Genomic DNA, 23,396 nt, shown 5'->3' with positions numbered 1-23,396 from the left:
CACCTTTTGTAACTCTTCAGAGTGGATTACATTCAGGTATTCTAGGTATTTCCCTATCCCCATACAATATGAGAGGGCTGTTTATTTAAGGCTGTGTCTCATTTTGTATTTATGGGAAAAATGCTTCGTGAATAGGGCCCTAAGTTTGTATCTGAAGCAATGAAGGTCACAAGAAGTATTAGTGGGATTTGAACCCTGGCTTTCTAACCGGTACACTCCTGCACACCTATTATCAATTCTTTTGTTACTCATGCAAAAATTAAAGAGAACTATGTGGGGATCCACAACACTTTTAGAGGCTGATAAAGAGGTCTGCGGTCTTGGAAAATTTGGGAACCTCTGTTCTAAGAGACCTTGAGCAGGGTCTCTGAACCCAGAGAGTTCCCAACTATACTGGTAATTAAAATGCTTAATTCCATCTCGTCCTGCTACACCAGTCCATCCCTTGACAAGTGGGTTGTTTCCCCCTACCAGCAGATGAAGGCAGACAACACTGTTTTTTTTTCCTGTGACATCACAGCCATTACTTAACTTAGGGGGTGGGGTTGAACAGCTGGAATACAGTATTTTCTGCCTCCAGCAGATGGTAGGACGGGGCTAGCGCAGCATTGGCAGTGGATCTCAGATCAGACCCCGGGGCCAAGCCACTGGTTTAAGCCAGCAGTGCGAGCCCATTGCTCAACTCTCAGCCCCTTAGGGGGTGTTTTGGTTGAGCCTGACGGAAGAGCAGTGTTTTTGAAAAAATAGAAATTAGAAGGAAAGAGATTCAGTTAAGTATCCTCTTCCTGAGAGGGTTTAGCCTCCCTTCCTCCTCTTTTCACTCTCCTCACACTCTGCTTGTTTGCTCCCTCTCATCCCCCCTTCCCCTTACAGCCTGCATACCCCTTTAAAAATAAAGAAAGAAAAAAAGAAAATGGTAAAGGAGTGCAGACCACTGTTTGGGGCTGCAGTGGGCAGAAGGCCTCGGGGTCTTTGGAGCCGTACGGGAGTTTGCTGCGGGTGGGAGGGGAGGCAGTGAAAATGTGGCTGGTAGTTTGGACTGGCTCAGGAGCCCGTGCAATGGGAGAGATGGCCAAGCCTGCCCAAGGCGTCGTACGCAGTGAGGCGTGTGCTCGCTTGGGGGAGAGTCCCGGTGCTTGTTCACTAGTGGGTACAGACCCTGCCTCTTCGTTTGCTTCTGGTTTTGGCATGCCGAGCTCTGAAGGCCCTTGACACGTGTTCTACCGCATGGCCTTCAGAGATGGTAATCCAAAAACAACAAAAGGACACCGTGTAATATTTTCAAAACTGTGACAGACTTATTTTAACCAGACATGTCTTGATGGCGATGGAACCGCATCAGCAAGCCTGACAATGGCAGTATAACAAACTGCCGTCCGGTCTAATATATAGTTAATCTGTTCCCGTAACCAAAATTTAACATTGAACCCGACAGCGGCCGGTGTTTCGCGACTAAACAGTCGCTTCTTCAGGCGTATGTTCTTCAGAACAAATGCTTCATTCCGGACTCAAGCGTCTCCAATGGTTATGCTCTCTCTTCCTCTCACCCAGGTAGATGATGCTTTGGTACTTCCCACTTTGGCAAGGGCTGGACTGGTGTAGAGTGTTGAAATAGAAGGAGAAATTTCCTTGTCTGTTAGTTTCCTTTCCATTAGTCCTGCTACATCAGTCCAGTTCCCGCCCAGGAAGCAAGACTATTTTCAGCTGGTTCTCTCCTTATTGCCTAACTGGGGGGGGGGGGGGGGGGTTTACCTTCCCTTCCCTTTCTTTGCTCTCACTTTGTTCCTGTTACTTCCTGCTTTCAGTTTAGATGTCAGAAAAACTTTTCATGTTTTCGGTTTGGAAAATTGTTACTTGTACTGTGGAGGGGTCTGATCCAAAGCTTTATCAGAATGATACTGGATTCTGCTGCTCAGCACCACCCCTAAGTAGTAGCTGTGATGTCACAGGGGAAAAAAATGTTGTCTGCCTCCATCTGCTGGTAGGGGGAAGCAACCCACTTGTCTGGGCTGGATTGCTATATCAGGACTAATGGAAAGGAAATGAACAGGTAAGGAAAGTTCTCCTTAGGGAGTCAAACCAGCAGCCAGACTCGCCCCTTCAAAACTGGCTCGTTTGCAGCTCGGTTCATGTTATATAACTGGTTCTAAAATCCTGAGTTCATTTTTTAGCAGGAACACAATTCTGGCAGTTAACTCATGGGTAAGCATTAAAGGTGGCAAAATAATATGGTATGGGCAGAGCTAGTTACATTTATTTAAAAAAAAAAAAAAAGCCACTGTATTTAATTTTCTAAGTGTAAACCTCTGTGGGGAGTTCTGATTCCCAAGGGCGCACAAACTAATTTTATCTTTGGGGATGCTCCGGCTAACATTTCTCCCCTTTCTCTTTGTGCCAAGGGGTGGATCTTTTCTGTGGGGGAAAGGTTAAGCTTGTGGCCCATGTGGTGGTTGTTTTTGGCTTCTTCTTTCTTAATAACTTTAATGTTGTTCCTGGGACAAACACGCCCCTTTGAAGTCCTTCACAGTTCTGGTCTTCACCACTTCCTCCGGAAGGGCATTCCAGGCATCCACCACCCTCTCCATGAAGAAATACTTCCTGATATTGGTTCTGAGTCTTCCTCCCTGGAGTTTTAAATCGTGACCTCTGGTTCTGCTGATTTTTTTCCAACGGAAAAGTTTTGTCGTTATCTTTGGATCATTACAACCTTTCAAGTATCTGAAAGTCTGTATCATAATCACCTCTGCTCCTCCTTTCCTCCAGGGTGTCCATATTTCAATTCTTCAATCTCTCCTCATAAGTCATTCGATGAAGACCTTCCACCTTTTTGGTTGCCCTTCTCTGGACCGCCTCCATCCTGTCTCTGTCCCTTCGGAGATACGGTTTTCAGAACTGAGCACAGTACTCCAGGTGAGGCCTCACCAAGGACCTGTACAAGGGGATAATCACTTCCCTTTTCTTACTCGATATTCCTCTCTCTATGCAGCCCAGCATTCTTCTGGCTTTAGCTATCGCCTTGTCACATTGTTTTGCCGACTTCAGATCGTTAGACACTATCACCCCAAGTTCTCTCTCCTGCTCTGTGCACATCAGCCCTTCACCCCCCATCGAATACAGTTCTTTCGGATTTCCACACCCCATATGCATGACTCTGCACTTCTTGGCATTGAATCTCAGCTGCCATATCTTTGACCACTCTTCCAGCTTCCTTAAATCCTGTCTCATTCTTTCCACTCCTTCCGGCGTGTCCACTCTGTTGCAAATCTTAGCGTCATCCGCAAACAGACAAACCTTACCTTCTATCTCGTCCACTATGTCGCTCACATAGATATTGAACAGGACCGGTCCCAACACCAATCCTTGCGGCACTCCACTTAACGTCGCTCTCGTCCACTATGTCGCTCACATAGATATTGAACAGGACCGGTCCCAACACCAATCCTTGCGGCACTCCACTTAACATCGCTCTCTCTTCAGAGTAAGTTATCTCCTGATCTTAAAAAGCAACATGTGTATTCAAGCCTGTAATGATCATATGTTCAATAAACATTATAAACTTTTAACCAGAAACGTGTTGAAGTGCATTACTCCCTTATTTCACCCCCCCCCCTTACCCGCCCCCCCTCTTGCTCTGGTATAACTTTTAGGATTTAGCTAAACTAATTACATCTCAGTACGTTCCTATAAGAATAGCCTAACTGAAGCAACATGTGCTCTGTGGACCTCCTTCCATTAGGCTCCACTAGCGCCTGCTAACATCTAGCCCAAACATGTTATTACTAACCAACAAAACTAAGGGATATCAAGTGACCACTGGTTCAGCCAGACTTTTGCCAAGATTCGGAAGGCTCCCAAATCTTCTGAAACAAATGTACAGACTTATTTTTACAAGCCGTAATCTTGCTTAATCTATAAAAAGTCGAAACTTTCCTTTGCACCTCAGACAATTGTGGGATAGTAGGTGTCCCCCCAATATTTGGCGAGAGCACATCTGGCGGCAACAAAAATATAATAATCCAATTTCTTTACTGGTTGTACCTCTGAAATCTTTGATATATTCAACAGAACTTGACTAGCATTATAGCCTGAGCCCGAATGACACATCCCTGACACCCATTGGAATATCTGATGCCAGAATTGTTGGATGTAAGTGCAAACCCACCATGAGTGGAAGTAAGTACTATCTTGCTGACATCCCTTCCAACATTTCCCCGATTTTGAAGGATACATTTTTTGTAAGTACGTTGGGCTATAATGCCAGTGGTATAGTAGTTTATAACAGTTTTCCATAAGAGAGAAGGCTATCAATCCCCTGCCCATTCCTTTATAAATTTCTTGCCAACCACCATTATCAAGAACCACTCCCAGATCCCTTTCCCAGGCCTTAGCAAAGTGTGGTTTATCTGGTGGGTCTGAATTCAGAAACCCATATAGTTTAGAAATAGCTTTGGCGATCTTATTAGCCCCCCTACATAGCCTGCATCAAGGGGTAACTTTTTTTGAAGGGTTATCAGAGATCTGGGACGAAGTCAAAAAATGTCTAAGCTGAAGATATTGATATTGAACACAAGTAGGTAGATCATATTTGGTGCAGAGATCCTCAAAGGCAAGAATCCCCTGAGGGCCCCAAACTTGGTCTTTGATCTTAATATTACATGCCTTCCATGTCGAAAAAGCTCTGGGCAGAATCCCCGGCTGAAATATTATATTATAAAAAAGATAAGATTGTGTGGAATACACTTTAGTGCCCATTAATTTTTTCCACCACTTGTCCCACATCTGGAGGGTAGCCCAAAGTGGCAAAGGAATCATATGTAGTGGAGGCCATGTCTTATGAGATTGCCATATGAGAGCTTGTATAGGCATATCTCCCAACATGGCTTGCTCCAATTTTACCCAAATCTTGTCCTGTGCCAGTGTCCTGGTGTCCTGTGCCAGTCTAGAATGGCCCATAAATGGGCTGCCGCATGGTACCATTGTAAATTTGGTACTCCCAAACCTCCCTGCCCCTTTGACAGATTTAGTACCTTCCTAGATACACAGGGGGGGCCTACCCCCCCAGATAAAACGCATTAAATGGCGTTGCCAATGATCCAACACTGCCTGTGGTATAATAATAGGGAGAGTCTGGAACAGGTATATAAGGTGCGGTAATACATTCATCTTTAGTACGGCAATTCTGCCCATCCACGATATGATACCTATCCCACTCTTCCATCTCCTTAAAGATTTTTGTTAATAAAGGGGTATAATTCATATGAAATAGATCATCCAATCTACCCAATCTTCCGGGAGGGCCATTTAAACGCATATGCTGCCCTAAGATCCACCGTCTGTCCAGGTGGGACTGAGATGTTAAAAATCTCTGATTTGTCCCAGTTTATTTTAAATCCAGAAATTGAGCTAAACTGAGAGATTTCCACTACAATCTCTAGCATAGACATATCAGGCTCTGAGACGGAAAACAATATGTCGTTTGCAAAAAGAGCTAGTTTGGAGGAAAAACCCTCTAATTCTATACCTTTTATCCGGGAATCACTACGGATTCTGATGGCAAAAGGCTCCAAAAAGAGTGCAAACAGGAGTGGGGAAAGAGGGCACCCTTGTCGAGTTCCTCTTTGTACCTTGAAAACATCCAAGTTAACCCCCAATTCACTTTAAGACAGGCCAACGGAGATATGCACAATTTTGTGATCCATTGAATGTACAGGGGGCCAAATTTCATGTGTTCTAGTAATTTGAATAAATAAGGCCAGTGTACTAAGTCAAATGCCTTTTCAGTGTCTATGGTTAAGAGCGAGGCTGGGATATTCTGATGTTGTGCCCACCATATAAAATCTCCTGCCTTTCTGACATTGTCAGAAGCCATCCTACCAGGGATGAAGCCCAATTGGTCTGGGAAGATAAGGTCTCCTACCACTCCCTTCAGCCTATCCGCCAGTATGTTAGCCAAAATCTTTAAATCAATATTGATAAGGGAAATTGGGCAGTATGAGCCACAAAAAGATGGGTCATGGCCCGGCTTGGCCAAGATTGTAATTCCAGATTTATTAGAGGACTGCGGAATTTTACCAGAGTCCCGTAAGAAGTTGAACATACGTGTAAGGGGTTCAATTCACCTCAACCGTCTGGTAAAATTTAGTTGTATACCCATCTAGTCCTGATGATTTCCCCGCTTTTAAGTGTCGTATGGCGGCCTGTACTTCCAATTGCGTAATTTCCTTATCGAGGCAGAGGCGCCCTGAGTCCTGTAGGATGGGCAAGTCCATGGTAGAAAGATATGTGTCTATATCTGTCTCATTGATGTTAGTATCCGCACTATATAATGCAGCATAGAAATGTAGGAACCGCTGTCTAATTTCTTTAGTGCCAGTCAGAATTGCTCCGTTGTCATCTTTAATTTTAATTACATTGTTTTGTGTCTTAAGTTTTTTCAATTTTTGAACTAGAAGATTGCCCACTTTGTTCTCTCCTTCAAAAAATATTTGTTTGACAGTGTCCAATTGAAAAGCTATTAGGTATCCATGTTAACTATTTTATCCCTTAACCCTTGGAGATTGCGCCAATTGCTCTGTGAAGGGAGTAATTTGTGGGCCTATTCTGCAGCTCCCAGTTGAGTCATCAGAAGACTTCTTTCCCTATTTTTCAATTTTTTGACAAGCGAGGCTCAGGCTATCAGATGCCCCCTGGTCACAGCTTTCAGGCCTTCCCAGGCCATTGCCATAGAGACTTCTCCATTATCATTAATAATCAAGTAGTCCTGGAAATTCCCCTCCAAGGAGTGAACAAAGTCCAAATCATCTAACAAAGAGTCATTGAGCTTCCAATATAGTTGCCCTCTATCCAGGAAATGAAAAGAAATCTCTACCCAGACTGGGCCGTGGTCCGACCTTGTAATATGCTCTATTTCAGATCTGGTTATATTGTTTAATAGACCCTTGTCAACCAATATCAGGTCTATTCTGGAATGTGTGTCATGAGGGCATGAATAAAAACTATAATTTTTTGATTTAGGGTATCTAGTCCGCCACGCATCCACCACATTTATGTCTGCCATCATTCTTTTAAGGATCTTTCGATCCTTGTGCGGGGCCAAGGGTTAAGTGTTAAGATCGCCCCCTATGATAAGTTGTCCCTCCACCGTATTTTGAAGAACCTCAGCGAGGGCATGAAAAAAATTCCCCCTGGCGATGATTTGGAGCATAAATTGTAACCAGACTAAACATATGGCAGCCAAGAGAGATTACCAGAATTAAATATCTCCCATATCTCCCATCAGTGTCTCTTATACATTTAATCTCATCAAATATAAAGCCCTTTTGAAAAAGGATCCCAACCCTGGTGTATTTGGAGTCCTTATGGGCCGCCACCCAGTACTGTATGGGATATTGGAGCGAATGCATTAACTCCAGATGTCTGTTGGTGAGGTGAGTTTTTTGGACAATTGTTACAGCCACTTTCTGCTGTTGTAACTCATTGTAAAACAATTTACGCTTACGGAAGGAGTTTAAAACTTTTAACATTTATTTATTTATTTGTTGTTTTATATACAATCATTCGGTAAAGCCATCATAACGGTTTACAAAATTTAAATTGTGACTCTTTTAACTATTGTGCAAAAGTATAACAATGTGCATATTAAACAGAGGTTAAACATTTCAAGTCCAGAAAGTATCATTAATTGGGAGGAGGCTTGTTTGTTCTGGTTGGAGAGAAGTTATTTTGAGGTTTTTGGATGAAAGCTCGATTGGGAGTTAGGATGTTCAGAAGTATGAAGGTCAGTGTAGAATTTGCGGAACAGCAATGTTTTTAGGTCTTTTTTGAATGTTTTGAGGTTGGGTTCTCAGATCTTTTGGTAGGGAGTTCCAAAATTTAGGGGAGGCAATGGAAAAGGCTCTGTCTCTTTTGTAGTTGTCAGATGTGCATCATTGATAATACTTTACATTCAGCCATTAGTAATGATTAGTAATACATAAAGCAACATGAGAAAAATATACCAGTCGTTCCAGATATAGATAAAACACTCCTTCCATCAAAGTCCCTAGGTTTCCTCCCGCTTGCATCCAATAACAGAGTTGAGTGAAAGAAATAATCAACTGAACGTAGTAGGCTTGATATTGAGCTTTAAGTAGCAGAGCTAGTCCTTCCCCTACCCCCATTCCCCCCTCCCGTCCCCGAAGGGAGGATTGATAGCAAGCATAGGAGGATAGCCAACAGGGATTCATATCTCCCCTGTTAACCAAACGATTATCCCAGCAATATAATTATAACATTTCTAATCTATAGCAACAACCATAACTCTGGACCCTAGAGTGCAGTCATAAGAGCATCTGTAGGTGTCCTGCATGTCAAAACTTAAACACTTATGGAGCAGATGGTATCATACCAAAATCGAAACAGTTCAATACGATACTAAAGGAAGACCAGTCTCACAAAAAAGACTCTCAGGTTGTATCCTTGGGTGACGACGGGCTCGGTGAATTTCTTTTAAGTTGGCTTCCCCCGTGTTCCACCCTCTGCCATTTTGGCTGCTCAGGTCTTCGGGAAGCTGGAATCGGAGTGGAGTTCCTGACATCTTGCGCCGAGTATCCGGCATCTGTTAGTACTTTCTTTGCTTCAGCCATGCTCTTAATTCTGTACGTAGTGCCTTGTTTGACAAATTGCAGCCCGAAGGGGTACAGCCACCGATATTTGAGGTTTTCCCGCCATAGCAGCTCAGTGACTGCACACAGTTCTTGCCTCTTGCGGAGAGTGATGGCCGCCAGGACAGCAAAAACAGTGATATTGTGATCCTTCCATTGTATAGTTGATTGTTGCTGGGCTTGTCGGTAAATCTTCTCTTTATCCTGGTAATTATGGAAACAAACAACAATGTCTCTCGCATGATTGAATTGCCGTTGACCCAATGCCCTATGAGCTCTGTCAATTTTTAACGGGGCTCTGGTCCCCATCTGCTGTTTCTTCCCTCTCTCGGAGTAAAGGTTCACAGAGTTGCTGTATAACTTCTGAGCAGTTCAGGGTATCAACTGACTCCGGTATTCCCCGGAAACGTAAATTGTTCCGTCAAGTTCTATTCTTAATATCCTCTAGTTTTAGATTCAGGTCATCACACGTTTGTTGCATGCCCTTCAAGTCCAATTCCATATTTTTGATTTCTTCTGCTTGGGCCTCCATCTGAGTTTCGGTTTTGTCTAGCCTGCGTCCAATTTCAGCCATGTCTTCTTTTACCTCGCCAATGGCCGACATGATAGCCCGTTTGTGATTTTTAATATCGAGCCTTAATTCACAAAACCACTCTCTGAATTCAGCTCTGGTGGGGATCGCCTTGTCTTTCATTGAAGTGTCTCTGTCTAAATCAGTCTTGAGACCAGTGTTGTCTTCTTCGGCGGTATCCGCCATTTTGTTCTGTTGGGCCTTGTGAGTTGCCTCCAATTTTTGGTATGAGTATTGTTTAAAATCGACTGATTTTCGCTTGGTCGTCATCAGCGTGCTTTCTTCTGAAAGCCTTTTCGATTTCCGTGCTAGAAACAAAGCAGGGCAGAGTGATGGTGTGGGATGTTCATCTGATATTGGGAGGAGCACCTTTTCAGGCTTCCATCAGCCCTGATGACGTCCCTTCCTCCTCAGGCTTTAGCTTTCTATCTTGAACGCACCGCAGGCCATAGGCAGTTCTCGCAGCTCTTTATATCCTTTGACAGGTACAGGCTGGGCATTGCAGTGGGCAAGCAAACTATGTCCAGCTGGCTGGTGGATTGTATCTTCTTCTGCTATGCGCAGGTGAGCCTTCAGCTTGGAGGCCGTGTAAAAGCTCACTCTTGTGAGAGTCATGGTGGCATCAGTTGCCCACTTGTGAGCCATTCCCATTGCCAAAATCTGCAAGGCCACAACGTGGAGCTCGCTGCCCACTACTGCTTGGACAAGGATGGTCGACATGACAGTAGCTTCGTCCAGTCTGTCCTTCGCAACCTCTTCCAGGCTTAAACCAAACTCTCCCTACCTAGGGCCCATTGTTCGGGGTCAGGCTGCTCCCTATGTTATCAACAGCACCGCAGTTATTTTTGTGCCCGTTGGCACCCAGTTCTGTGCCTGTTGGACATGGTTGTTGCCAGGAGCAGCCTGTAGCTTGGTGTTTTCCCATCTGTAAGGACTACCATCCTGCTTGTCCTAGGAAAAAGCAAAGTTGCTTACCTGTAACAGGTGTTCTCCTAGGACAGCAGGATGTTAGTCCTCAGGAAACCCACCCACCACCCCGCGGAGTTGGGTTCTCTTGCGTTTTATTTTATTTTTTCGCTTGTGAATTCTATGTTACAAGACTGAAGAGGGACCCCATGTGGACGCGCAGTTAGTGGCATGCTCAGTGTGCCAGTCAAAGTTCTAGAAACTTTGACAAAAGTTTTCCGTTCCAGGCTCCATCCGATCATGTCACCCATCTGTGAGAACTAACATCCTGCTGTCCTAGGAGAACACCTGTAAGAACTCTGCTTTATCACCAAAGTATTTATAAAATATTTGCTGTATGAGCTTCCCAACTTTTGAAGCACAGGAGTAATTTTGGAAGTCAGTACAAATTTTGGGACCTTCAGATCCTTCTGACTGAGAATAGTTATGTTGGGTAAAATACCAAGCCGTAACTATTGGAGAAATGACATTTGTTGGATGCTTGTATGTACTGTATGTGTGTAAAGCAGAGAGAAGTTACAGGGACATATGATAATCTTTGTTCAAATGAGTGGTGCAGTTTTGTTTTCTGGACTGTAAGTGATGGAGGAGACCAAGGACAGAATGTGTAATTTAATTAGGTTCAGTGCAAAGATTTTCAGAAGCAGTGTGAGTCGTCACAGGCATTCCATTTGCTAGATGTGTGCGTGTAGGAAAATGTGGACATCTGATCACCTCTAGCCATTTTGTGCAGATTTTGAGTTTTTCACATACTGATAACTGAAGCCTTGAGTATAGGAATAACAGATCAGGGAAATAAAAGGATTAATATTTAGGTACCTGCATTTCTGTTGCTGAGGGTTAGGATGCTTGGTTACAATGTACCAGTTCCCGTTCTATGTTTCATTCTTGGTTTTACTTTCTGTAAGGAATTCATCTTGGATTTGGAATACAGAATTGTATAAAATGAGGGGTTACATTGATTTGAGACCTTGCAGTGCTGTCATTTTATCTTCCACTTGAACATCAATTACTTAAAAACAATAGTATAAAACTGACAGAACTTTAGATGGAAAGTGGTAAGTAGATTGCATGAAAGAGCTTATGTTTTGTTTTGCTTTTTTTTAGGGCAGATCTTATTGCAGTGCCCTCAAGATCTGTATTACTCTTTAAAGTACAGGACTTTGTATTGTTCTTACTGCCGGAGCAAGTTAATAGCTCCAGCAGAAGAGGGGTTTCTAAACTCCCTAGCATCATCAGATCAAAGATCCAAAGAGCTTGAACGACAAATAGATGACCACTACACAACTGAAGAGCGGTCCACCATCCTTCGAGTGCTGAATACTGCCTCGGAGAAGGAACTTGGCACGATTAAACTAATGCGAGGCAAAAAGTCAGCCAATATCGTCGAATACAGGACAAAGCACGGACCTTTCCATGATTTGCAAAGTCTGCTGAATGTGCCACAATTCAAGTATAAATCCACAGTGCAAGTGTGTGACTTTATTCTCAGTCCGCCTGAAAATGAAAGAGGAGAGAGAAAAATACATGAAAAGAGAGCAACAGTGAAGTTTATCAGACCTGAGATAGAGAGAGAGAAGCTACAGGTATTTTTTTTTCATTATGATTGTTTGAAAAAGTATGATTTTTAATCTGGGGAAAAAATCCTCAAACTGTTAACCTCTGCTAATTAAGAGGAAGATATTTCCATGAAAGAATACAGGTATTATTCAATCTTAGGAATTCAAAAGACACATTTAGATCTGGTCTTGGAATAGAAGAGAATGCAAATTACCTTATAGCTGCCCAAGCAAAGGATTTTCTTTCCTTCCTCAGATACCAGGAGGAAATTGCCATAATGTCTGATAGAAATCTGTAATTCTGGTTTTGTTTTTTCCTACATCAAAGCTTTCCTGTTTACTAAGAATACTAATTAATAATACTGCTTCATTGCTCTTGAAGGTCCTCTGTGAGCCTATTTAGAGTCTCTAGGAATTTGCATTTGTAAGATTCTTTTGTCTTTTTTTTTTTTTTTGAAGGATGAATATAATTAGCTTTATATTTTTCCTAGGCTGCAGAGACCATTGTTTCCATTGTTTTTGGAACTCAGAAAATTGCCTGGGCTCACGTCAGTCGAAACCTCTCCGTTCTTGACTGGCAAAGAGAAGAATGCCACAGGTTCATGAAAGGAACTTATGCAGCATCGACCTATTTGGAAGATGTAAGTAGATGTCCAGGATCATTATAAGACTTCAACTATTATTCTTGTTCCAAGTATAATGCTCCGGCATATGTTTCTGTTCTCTGTACACCGACGCGATATCTCTGATGAGCGGCGGTATATAAAAACCAATAAATAAATAAATAAATAAATTTCAAATCCCCCCATCGTTTTCCATTGATCTTGAAGGAGGTGTATATAGGGGTGCTTTGAATAAACTGGATTCTTAATCGATTTTGGCATCCTTTATTGGATGAATATAAATGTAATCCAAAGTTGATACACCTGAGCTTGTGAAGCCACATACGTCCTTTCTTATAACCCACAAATAGTTTTGAGTTTGTCAGGACCCAGTATGTTTACTCGATAATTATGATAATGAACTATGAGTAGGGAAGAACCTGAGATTTGGAAGTTCAAACTCTGCTGTCTGACTTTAGCCAAATTACTTATATGTCTGGTTATTTATCTGCAGTTAGGCAAGGTTTTCCCCTCGTTCCTGTTATGGTTAATTGTGTTTGGGTGGATCCTTGGACACTATGGCAGCTGACCACGCCCACGGGGGGCAGTCCTGTGAGGGACCACAGTGTCAGGCTAAACTCTGGACGCACAAACACAGATTTGAATCTTTTATTAAACAGTTTGAATGACCACCAGAGGTGGCAGTAGTGAGTAGTGGTTGTAGAGCCCGGCTGGGCGCGTCTCACACAGCACGCTGGAACAGCGGATCCTCTGCAAGGCAGCGCTGTAGTGGAAAGAGACTGAGAGTTATGAGCACACAATAAGAATAACATTCAGAGTCCCAATGTAGAAATAGGAGAAGCTCCGAGACAGGGAGAGCAGGCCCTCGAGGAGCGAGTACCTGATCCCTTAGAGCAGAGAGACTCGGTAGCATTGTACTCACTTAGCAGTAACAGAGATTTCACTAGACGAGAGGTCTGGCACCGGAGCAGAGAGCAGGCCCTCGAGGAGTGAGTACCTGGTTCCAGTGAAGCAGTACTATGGAAAGAGATGGTTTCTGTACTCACTGATGGTAACTGTAAAGTAGTTCTTCCAAGTAGAAGGGTAGAGGATGCAGGCAGCGACACAGGGAACATGGGCCCTCAAGGAGTGAGTATTGGTTTCCTGATAGCACCTGAAAGAAGCAAAGAGGCCCCCGAGGAGCAGGTACCCCATTAGAGACCCCGAAGAGTAGTAAGAGTTCCAGATAATGCTGGAGTGGCAGAGTAGCTTAGGAACGGAGAGCGAATCCCATCCGTAAGATTCCTGATGCTAATTCAACTAGCTAGCAAATACCGTAGGCAGATATACCCTGAAGTCGTGACGTCAGAACAGGGGCACGCCCCTGAGGTTCGCGCCAACGTAGAGTTAAAGATGAGGGCGGCGTGCATCCTAGAGGTATCTTGAAGGAGAATGGCGGGAGGCAGCACCAAGCCGCTCCGGGGACGCCGGCGAGAACGGCAAGCAGACGCCATGGCGGCCATCAATCCAAGGTGAGCGGGAGGAGCCGAAAGTAGAGAGAGGTAGGCCGGGCGAAGCCGTCGAAGACCGATGGACGCAACAGTCCCCTGTCTTTTTATATATCAGGTATCAGAATTGGGAGCTGGATGTTCCTGCCCCCAGCTGGCATTTTGCCATTTTGTATGTGTTACTTTAAAGTATTCTAATTGTATTGTAGAATGCATATTCAGAACTTTTGGAGTAATTTCTTCTTAGAGATAAGGCAAAATCTAATGAAAAAATAATTTGTTGATGAATATAAAGTTAAATGTTTACATCTTTGAAAATGCCTGTTTAGGATTTGTTTATGTATGAATAACTGTAAGATATCCTTTCTTTTTGGCTGGCTCCCAGCCATAAATTCGTCTTTTTGGTCAGCTTTGTGTTTCTTGTTCTCTCTGTAAATAGTGTAGGCTTTTATTCTTTTTAAATTGTTTCTTGATCCCTCCTTTTTTAATTGATATGTGTTTCTTCTTCTGTATCTGATGATGGTATTTGTATAAAAATCCCCTGTAACACAGCGAGAGTAGTCTTTGATTGGCTAGAGGACAGATTAGACTGGACTCTGGCTATTCCTTACACCAGTGGTTCCAACCTTTTTTTGGCCGGGACACACCTGACAGATGGTTCTCACATGCGTGACACACTGAACATGTGACCATCACGGGGCTAAATGTAAACATGCACTCTGCATCCACAGGAATCCCCTCAACCCTCAGCAATGAGTGCAGAGCAGATCTAGGGCATTACCCGTACAGCTTACCATACAAAAAAAATATTCTGGTTCTGATGACATCCCAGTAAAAGCAAAACAAATTCCTTTTACTACCAGGCAAAATAGCCTTCCTTATGAAAAGACAGTAATTTACCACTAATGCATATCCTATTGAGAAAACACAACAAATAAGATTGATACAAATGCCTACATGCTAGTTAAATACCTCACCTTGGTCACACACCCTTCACCTAGTACAGAAAAACCACAAATTATAAATATGGAGACAGAAACTGGAATGGAAAACAAAAAAATCCACTCTGCAAGCAGTGCGAACCTGGAGAAATGGAAAGAGAAATATAACACCTAACAGACTCTCAGGATTTGCAATAATGCACAAAAACTAACCCGCACAAAGTTACACCTGTATTATGGAACACACTCAAACAGTATCAACCCTAAGAAATACAACTATTAAACCAGGCCCTAAACACTAATACATTTCCTATTGGGAAAACAGAATAAGCCAAGCTGCTATAGAGCCCCACACAGAAATAATTGTAAAGCTATACTAAAAATGTTACAAAACAGCTGCTGAACAGAATAATATCCAACAATTAAACACTCATAAAAATTATTAAAACATGTCCAAATATCAATAAAATATTTCAAAACAGCAGACATCGCATAATACCCAATAATTAAAATGGCAGTCAACCAAGAAAAATAAATTTAAAAAGCCACCTTTACTTACCCTCTCCAGCAACTCTCCTACTCCTTTCCCTTCCAGGCCAATAACACTCACCAGAAGCAGCAAGGGCTACTGAAGCTCTGTCCTCAGTCTTCTTCCTTAGCACCCACAACCAGTCACTCACACACACCTCCAATTAGACCTCACGACCAGTCTCGGTCTCTCTCACAGCAGTCATCTTCCTGACCAGTCTCTCTCTCAATCACATTCATGGTCTCCTATATACAAGCTCTCGATCCCACACAAATGCTCTCGCACCCATTCACACCAGCTCTTACCCAGGCTTCCATTCACACCCACAGACACAAGCTCTCACCCAAGCACCCATTCACACCCACAGACACAAGCTCTCACCCAGGCTTCCATTAACACCCACAGATACAAGCTCTCACCCATGCATTCATTCACACCCACACACACAAGCTCTCACCCATGCATTCATTCACACCCACTCTCACCCAGGCTTCCATTCACACCCACACACAAGCTCTCACCCAGGCTTCCATTCACATCCACAAGCTCTCACCCAAGCACCCATTCACACCAGCTCTTACCCACAGACACAAGCTCTCACCCAAGCTACCATTCACACCCACACACACAAGCTCTCACCCAGGCTAACATTCACACCCACAAGCTCTCACCCAAGCACCCATTCACACCCACAGACACAAGCTCTCACCAAGGCTCCCATTCACACCCACAGACACAAGCTCTCACCAAGGCTTCCATTCACACCCACACAAGCTCTCACCCAGGCTTCCATTCACACCCACACAAGCTCTCACCCAGGCTTCCATTCACACCCACACACACAAGCTCTCACCCAGGCTTCCATTCACACCCACACACACAAGCTCTCACCCAGGCTTCCATTCACACCCACACACACAAGCTCTCACCCAGGCTTCCATTCACACCTACACACACAAGCTCTCACCCAGGCTTCCATTCACACCTACACACACAAGCTCTCACCCAGGCTTCCATTCACACCTACACACACAAGCTCTCACCCAGGCTTCCATTCACACCCACAAGCTCTCACCCAAGCACCCATTCACACTAGCTCTCACCCAGGCTTCCATTCACACCCACACACACACAAGCTCTCAACAAGGCTTCCATTCAAACCAGCTCTCACCCACAGACACAAGCTCTCACCCAAGCACCGATTCACACCAGCTCTCACCCTGGCACCCATTCACACCCACCCTCACAAGCTCTCACCCAGGCACCCACACACACCAGCTCTCACCCAGGCACCCATTCACACCCACACACACAAGCTCTCACCCAGGCATCCATTCACACCCACAGACACAAGCTCTCACCCAGGCTTCCATTCACACCCACCAGCTCTCACCCACAGAAACAAGCTCTCAACCAGGCTTCCATTCACACCCACACACACAAGCTCTAACCCAGGCTTCCATTCACACCCACACACCCACAAGCTCTCACCCAGGCACCCATTCATACCCACACACACAAGCTCTCACCCAAGCATCCATTCACACCCACAGACATAAGCTCTCACCCAGGCTTCCATTTACACCCACAAGCTCTCACCCACAGACACAAGCTCTCAACCAGGCTTCCATTTACACCCACACACACAAGCTCTAACCCAGGCTTCCATTCACACCCACACAGACACAAGCTCTAACCCAGGCTTCCATTCACACCCACACAGACACAAGCTCTCACCCAGGCACCCATTCATACCCACACACACAAGCTCTCACCCAAGCATCCATTCACACCCACAGGCATAAGCTCTCACCCAGGCTTCCATTCACACCCACACACCCACAAGCTCTCACCCAAGCATCCATTCACACCCACACACACAAGCTCTCACCCAGGCTTCCATTCACACCAACAAGCTCTCACCCAAGCACCCATTCACACCAGCTCTCACCCACAGACACAAGCTCTCACCCAGGCTTCCATTCACACCCACACACACAAGCTCTCACCCAGGCTTCCATTCACACCCACACACACAAGCTCTCACCCAGGCTTCCATTCACACCCACACACACAAGCTCTCACCCAGGCTTCCATTCACACCCACAAGCTCTCACCCAAGCACCCATTCACACCCACAGACACAAGCTCTCAGCCATGCATCCATTCACACCCAAACATACCAGCTCTCACCCAAGCACCGATTCACACCTGCTCTCACCCTGGCACCCATTCACACCCACACACACAAGCTCTCACCCAGGCACCCATTCACACCCACACACACAAGCTCTCACCCAGGCACCCATTCACACCCACACACACAAGCTCTCACCCAGGCACCCATTCACACCCACACACACAAGCTCTCACCCAGGCACCCATTCACACCCACACACACAAGCTCTCACCCAAGCTCCCATTTACACCAGCTCTCACCCACAGACACAAGCTCTCACACAGGCTTCCATTCACACTGACACACATAAGAACTCACCCAAGCACCCATTCACACCAGCTCTCACCCTGGCACCCATTCACACCCACAGACACAAGCTCTCAGCCATGCATCCATTCACACCCACACACACAAGCTCGCACCCATTCACACCAGCTCCTACGCAGGCTTCCATTCACACCCAAACACACCAGCTCTCACCCAGGTTTCCATTCACACCCAAACACACCTGCTCTCACCCAGGCTTCCATTCACACCCACACACAGCAGCTCTCACCCAGGCATCCATTCACACCCACACACAGCAGCTCTCACCCAGGCATCCATTCACACCCACACACAGCAGCTCTCACCCAGGCTTCCATTCACACCCACACACACAAGCTCTCACCCAGGCTTCCATTCACACCCACACACACAAGCTCTCACCCAGGCTTCCATTCACACCCACACACACAAGCTCTCACCCTGGCACCCATTCACACCCACACACACAAGCTCTCACCCAGGCTTCCATTCACACCAACAAGCTCTCACCCAAGCACCCATTCACACCAGCTCTCACCCACAGACACAAGCTCTCACCCAGGCTTCCATTCACACCCACACACACAAGCTCTCACCCAGGCTTCCATTCACACCCACACACACAAGCTCTCACCCAGGCTTCCATTCACACCCCCACACACAAGCTCTCACCCAAGCACCCATTCACACCCACAGACACAAGCTCTCACCCAGGCTTCTATTCACACCCACACACACAAGCTCTCACCCAGGCTTCCATTCACAGCCACAAGCTCTCACCCAAGCACCCATTCACACCAGCTCTTACCCTGGCACCCATTCACACCCACAGACACAAGCTCTCAGCCATGCATCCATTCACACCCACACACAAGCTCTCACCCAAGCACCCATTCACACCAGCTCCTATGCAGGCTTCCATTCACACCCAAACACACCAGCTCTCACCCAAGCACCGATTCATACCAGCTCTCACCCTGGCACCCATTCACACCCACACACACACAAGTTCTCACCCAAGCACCCATTTACACTCACACACACACAAGCTCTCACCCAGGCACCCACACACACCAGCTCTCACCCAAGCACCCATTCACACCAGCTCTCACCCATTCATCCATTCACACACAGACACACCAGTTCTCACCCAGGCACTCATTCACACACAGACACACCAGCTCTCACCCAGGCACTCATTCACATACAGACACCCACTCTCACAAAAAACGTATTCTTTCTTCACTGCAGGGATGGGCTTCAGTTCCGCCGCAGCTTTACTCCGGCGGGCCTTCTTTTTGCGCCATCACGGGAATGGGCTCCCGTGGTGGCCTTGGTTGGGATCGGGATGCCTCTTTGCCGCCATAGGCTGTGGCGGCCTTGCTTCGTCAGAGTTCGAAACTGCTATTTCTCCCATCCCACCCCTGGGCTAGGCGATGCCTGCCTCACTGGCCAATCAAAGGCTTCCTCCCTTCTTCCTACTCCCACTGGTAGTTAGAAGGGAGGAGGTTTCCGATTGGCCTGCGCTGGGGCAGGCAGAATGAAGGAGGCTTCGCATTGGGCAATGGGGGTAGGAAGAAAGGAGGCTTCCAATTGGCCCGCAGGGGGCTGGAAAAAGGGAGAAGGGAAGTGCAATGAGCAGTGGGACACCGGGAAACGCGACACACCTGCAGGTGTTTGGCGACACACTAGTGTGTTGCGACACACCGGTTGAGAAGCACTGCCTTACGCTTTAATTATTTACAGGCAAATTAACCAAGAGCCTGCTTACTTCAGCAAAGCTGGAAACAAAAATGCAGTAGTCTTCAGATAAGTAGCTTTAGGAAAGTTTCTGCTTCCTTCTCCTCATGTGTGGGGCCCGCTATCCTCTCTGGGGCCTGCTTTCTTATCCCTCTTCCCAGGGGGAACGCCTTGCAGCCAGGATTCCTTTGTGGGCTGCCTTAAGCTGGACCAGGGTAAATGCCTGGTGCTGAACTTTTAAGGAGGGTCTAACAGACACTCCTTTTACACCTCCCAAGAATAGTATTGTGATCCTCCTTTTGATGCTCATAAATCTGTATTATTACTTAGGTTGAGGAGTAGATTTAGACTGTCAAGTCTTACTTGCCAGTCATTTGTCTCTGTCATTCAGCTAAAGTTTAGCATTTCTTTCAGTGGAAGGGGAAAATTGATTTTTATACTAGAATTTATGCAACTACAGTTTGTATTACTGAATTGCAAATGAAAATCTAATCGTATATTTATTTTATAACTTTTTTTCATATATGAAACTAGATTTCTGAGTTTTGTTCAAGTACAATTTTGCTGTACTGTCCAGGAGAGCTGAGAGAAGAGGCTGGCCTAGGGAAAATGCATCATGTCTGCTTGAGCTGGAAGTGTAGTGGTTAAAGTGGAGACGCTGCTAAATTTCTCCATCTACTACTTAAAGAGAAATTAATTCTTACCTGATTATTTCATTTCCTCAAGTCCAGCCAGCCCAGTCCAGATGCATGGATTTATGCCTCTGAACTAGTAGATGGAAACAGAGACTTACAGGCTTGCTGACGTCATCTATTATAGGCTCCTGTGCTGAACTCAGCCTGCCAGTATTCTATGTAACAAGCTAAGATAAACATTTTTAATACACTAAACCTTTCCCTCACCCCCCCTATGCAAAAACCAGAGGGCTTATAAGGGAGAACAAACAGAAAACAAGAAACAGAACAAACATATCCTGCATTCCTTGTTAAATTTATTACCTTAATACCCATTATGCTGAATAGCGCATACAAGCAGTTATTTTAAAAATGAATCAGGAGAATAATATACTTGGCAGAACAGGGAGGGTCTTGGATTCATCTGACTAGAATCAAGGAAAGGAAATTTTCCGTCGATAAGCAGGTTGAATTAACCATGATCTGTGGGTGATGTCATTTGGCAGCACCGTACAAACTCATCTTTCCTAGCTAGTGGAGCTTTGAGCTCCACTGAGCATGTGCAGGAATTCCTGCATGGGTGCTGTCTTGAGAGCCTCCTCAGTCTTTTTTTTTTTGTCCGAGCACAGCATGGACATATACTCAGCTCTCCAGATTTTTTTTAAGAAAAGAATTTTGTTTTTTTCATTATTTTCTTTAACTTTGTTGCTTTGCTGCACTGCAGCACCCACAACAGCACTTTTCAGTATTACAAGAAAAGACTTTTGCCTCCTCATAATGGCCGAAGAACCACATCTGCTTTAAGCTGAAGTCCCTCATGGAATGTTATCCTGCTTCGCTCTGGATATGCCTGTGGACAAGTATCCCATGTTCTCAACACTCCAGGGCACCACACATCGAGGAACTGCATAAGTCTCTCAGAAGTGGTAGTAAAACCTCCTCCCACAGTGCAGTGTCATCTGCTTTGTTGGGAAATGAGTTGAGCAGGAGCTCCTCAAAAAGTCCCCCATGGGCCTAAATGAAAGTGTTACAAATGCCCTGCAATGAGTTGGAGCTTGCATCTAAGAAATGTTAGTCAGCATTGGTGCTGTAGTGCAAGGTGCCTTGATGCGCTCAACATACAGTGTATCAATGGACACACTCGACACATAGCGCACCGATGCTTTCATCATCAGATGAGGCACTGGAAGCAGCTGTATGCAGGCCACTCTAGATCAGCTGCTGAAGGGCTTATCTTATCTACACTTACTAATTACTGCAGTCCTCATTTGAGCTCTTGATTAGAGTTTCCACCTACAGTATGCTTCAATCTGTTGCTTGCCTCAAAAAAAAAAAAAAAAAAGAGAAAAATCTCCTAATGAGGTGCTGGAACCTATCCTTGTCCTCAGAGAAGATGTACCGCCATCTATGCCAGGGCAGAGGAGTGTCAGTTCGACCAGACTGAAGGTCTTGTGAGAATTTTCTTTGTCTTGTCATTTAAGAGACAGAATAATCCAGCTGCTCCTCTTTAGGATTGCTTCAGCAATCCCTCAGACTAGAGTCCCAATATCAACCATCGAAGTGAATGCATCCTCGATATGAAGTTCCAGATCTTCTCACTCATTGGCAGCAGAGTAAAGTTGTTCAGTAGTGATTGACCAGGGTTTTTCTCAGCTGAGGCAACCAGAGGATTCCTCCTGGTTCGCCTTCACCTGGGTTCGTTAATCCTCACTTTCAGGAGATACACTTTACCCATTTCTGGATATGCTTGACATTGCACCTGTCATGTTCAAAGTATGTGGAACAGGTGGGGACAATGCTTAGAGCCTGATTTTCAAAAGCATTTACATGCTTAGTACTGAGTTCTGTATACTGAGTACTGCATATACATTTTGCTTTTTAAGAACTGCCACAAGATATGCACTTAACGTGGGGAATGGCTTTTGAAAATGTCTATGAATGCATGTTACATTTACATGTGTAACTCCTTTGAAAGTTCACCTGTTAGCATCAAAGACCCCCTGCTTAGAAATCTTCGGGTTTCTCCAGATATTGAATGCCTCAGTGGCTCTCCCAGTCTACAACATTCTAAACTGTTTGTAGATGAGAATGTGGAAGCATCTATCTCTGGCATTCCTACAGCTACAAAGCTGAATCTCTGGGGTTTGGAATTGCCCAATTGCTGGATCAGTCAGTCACTGTTGAGTCCACCCTGAATAAGGCTGCTAGATATTTTTGGCAAGGAAGTCTTTCAAAACTCTATGCTTGCTGCCCATATCGCTAAGCACCAATTACATATGGTGCAATATCCTCATGACTGTATTCAAAATCTGAAGGCTTCTCCACAACCTGCGGAAGGAGGGTCTTATTGCCCACAGCCACTTTTGAAGATGGGTGCATTTGTCACCTTCTTCGTTCTGTCTATGAATTTTTCAACTCTCCTTCATGCATCAGCTTTGATTGGAGCTTAGCGTATAATTTAGTTTAGGGCGAGTAGCATGCAAGATGATGTCCACAAGAGGTCACTGGATATACCTGGTCTCTGTGACAAATTAAGAAATGGAATGTAATGGTTCAATCCTATCGAGGGTCTCCGAGCACCTTCTACACATAAGAGTCAATTTCAGCCTTTTTTAGCAGTACTACCTTCAGCCTCTTCTGGTCCAATATAAGCAGTCACCTCTGGTCACACTCCAGCAGTGTGAATGCTATCAATTTAAAGCTACACAACAGGCCCAGCACATGCCCAGACCCAGTTTTTCATTCCTCTGGACTCTGTTCTGGAGGGAGACAGGATCCAAATCTTCTTGGAAGTGTGGTGCCAGATGACCAGAACTTCTAGGTCTTCCAAATTGTGGTTCTCCTGGCTACCATCTCCTCCACATTGCTTGAATCTTTATCCACATCTGTCTAGCTTGATGCAAATTCACCAAGAAGAGCAATCACTTCTCCACCAACAAATGATAGATCCAATCTCTGTGTCCCAACTTGAACAGGGTTTCTACTCCCCATATGTTCTAATCCCCAAGAATCTAGGAGGATTAAAGCCTATTCTGGATCTGGGGCCCTTGAACAAATATATACTTTGATAGGAATTCAGATTGAATTTCATCAGTATGCTTCTCCCTTACATCAAAAAATAGGAATGAATATGCGCTCTTGAGTGAAGGATACTTATGCTCATGTACCCATCCATCCTT

The 23,396-nt window shown here is 44.9% G+C and overlaps 1 protein-coding gene across 1 annotated transcript in view; it reads left to right on the top strand.

Annotated features, from left to right (window-relative positions):
• Nucleotides 1-23,396, top strand: part of TEFM (transcription elongation factor, mitochondrial) — a 63,864-nt gene that overhangs the window by 16,509 nt on the left and 23,959 nt on the right. Inside the window, exons 2-3 of the mRNA XM_029600714.1 lie at nt 11,287-11,765; nt 12,230-12,379. Of these exons, the coding sequence (XP_029456574.1) occupies nt 11,287-11,765; nt 12,230-12,379 (629 nt within the window). The remainder of the gene's footprint in view (nt 1-11,286; nt 11,766-12,229; nt 12,380-23,396) is intronic.

The sequence above is a fragment of the Rhinatrema bivittatum genome, chromosome 4 (genome assembly GCF_901001135.1).
Source record: "Rhinatrema bivittatum chromosome 4, aRhiBiv1.1, whole genome shotgun sequence".
In the NCBI taxonomy this organism is placed as follows: domain Eukaryota; kingdom Metazoa; phylum Chordata; class Amphibia; order Gymnophiona; family Rhinatrematidae; genus Rhinatrema; species Rhinatrema bivittatum.
The sequence above is the reverse complement of the archived record's forward strand: the minus strand, read 5'-3'. Positions and strand labels throughout refer to the sequence as shown.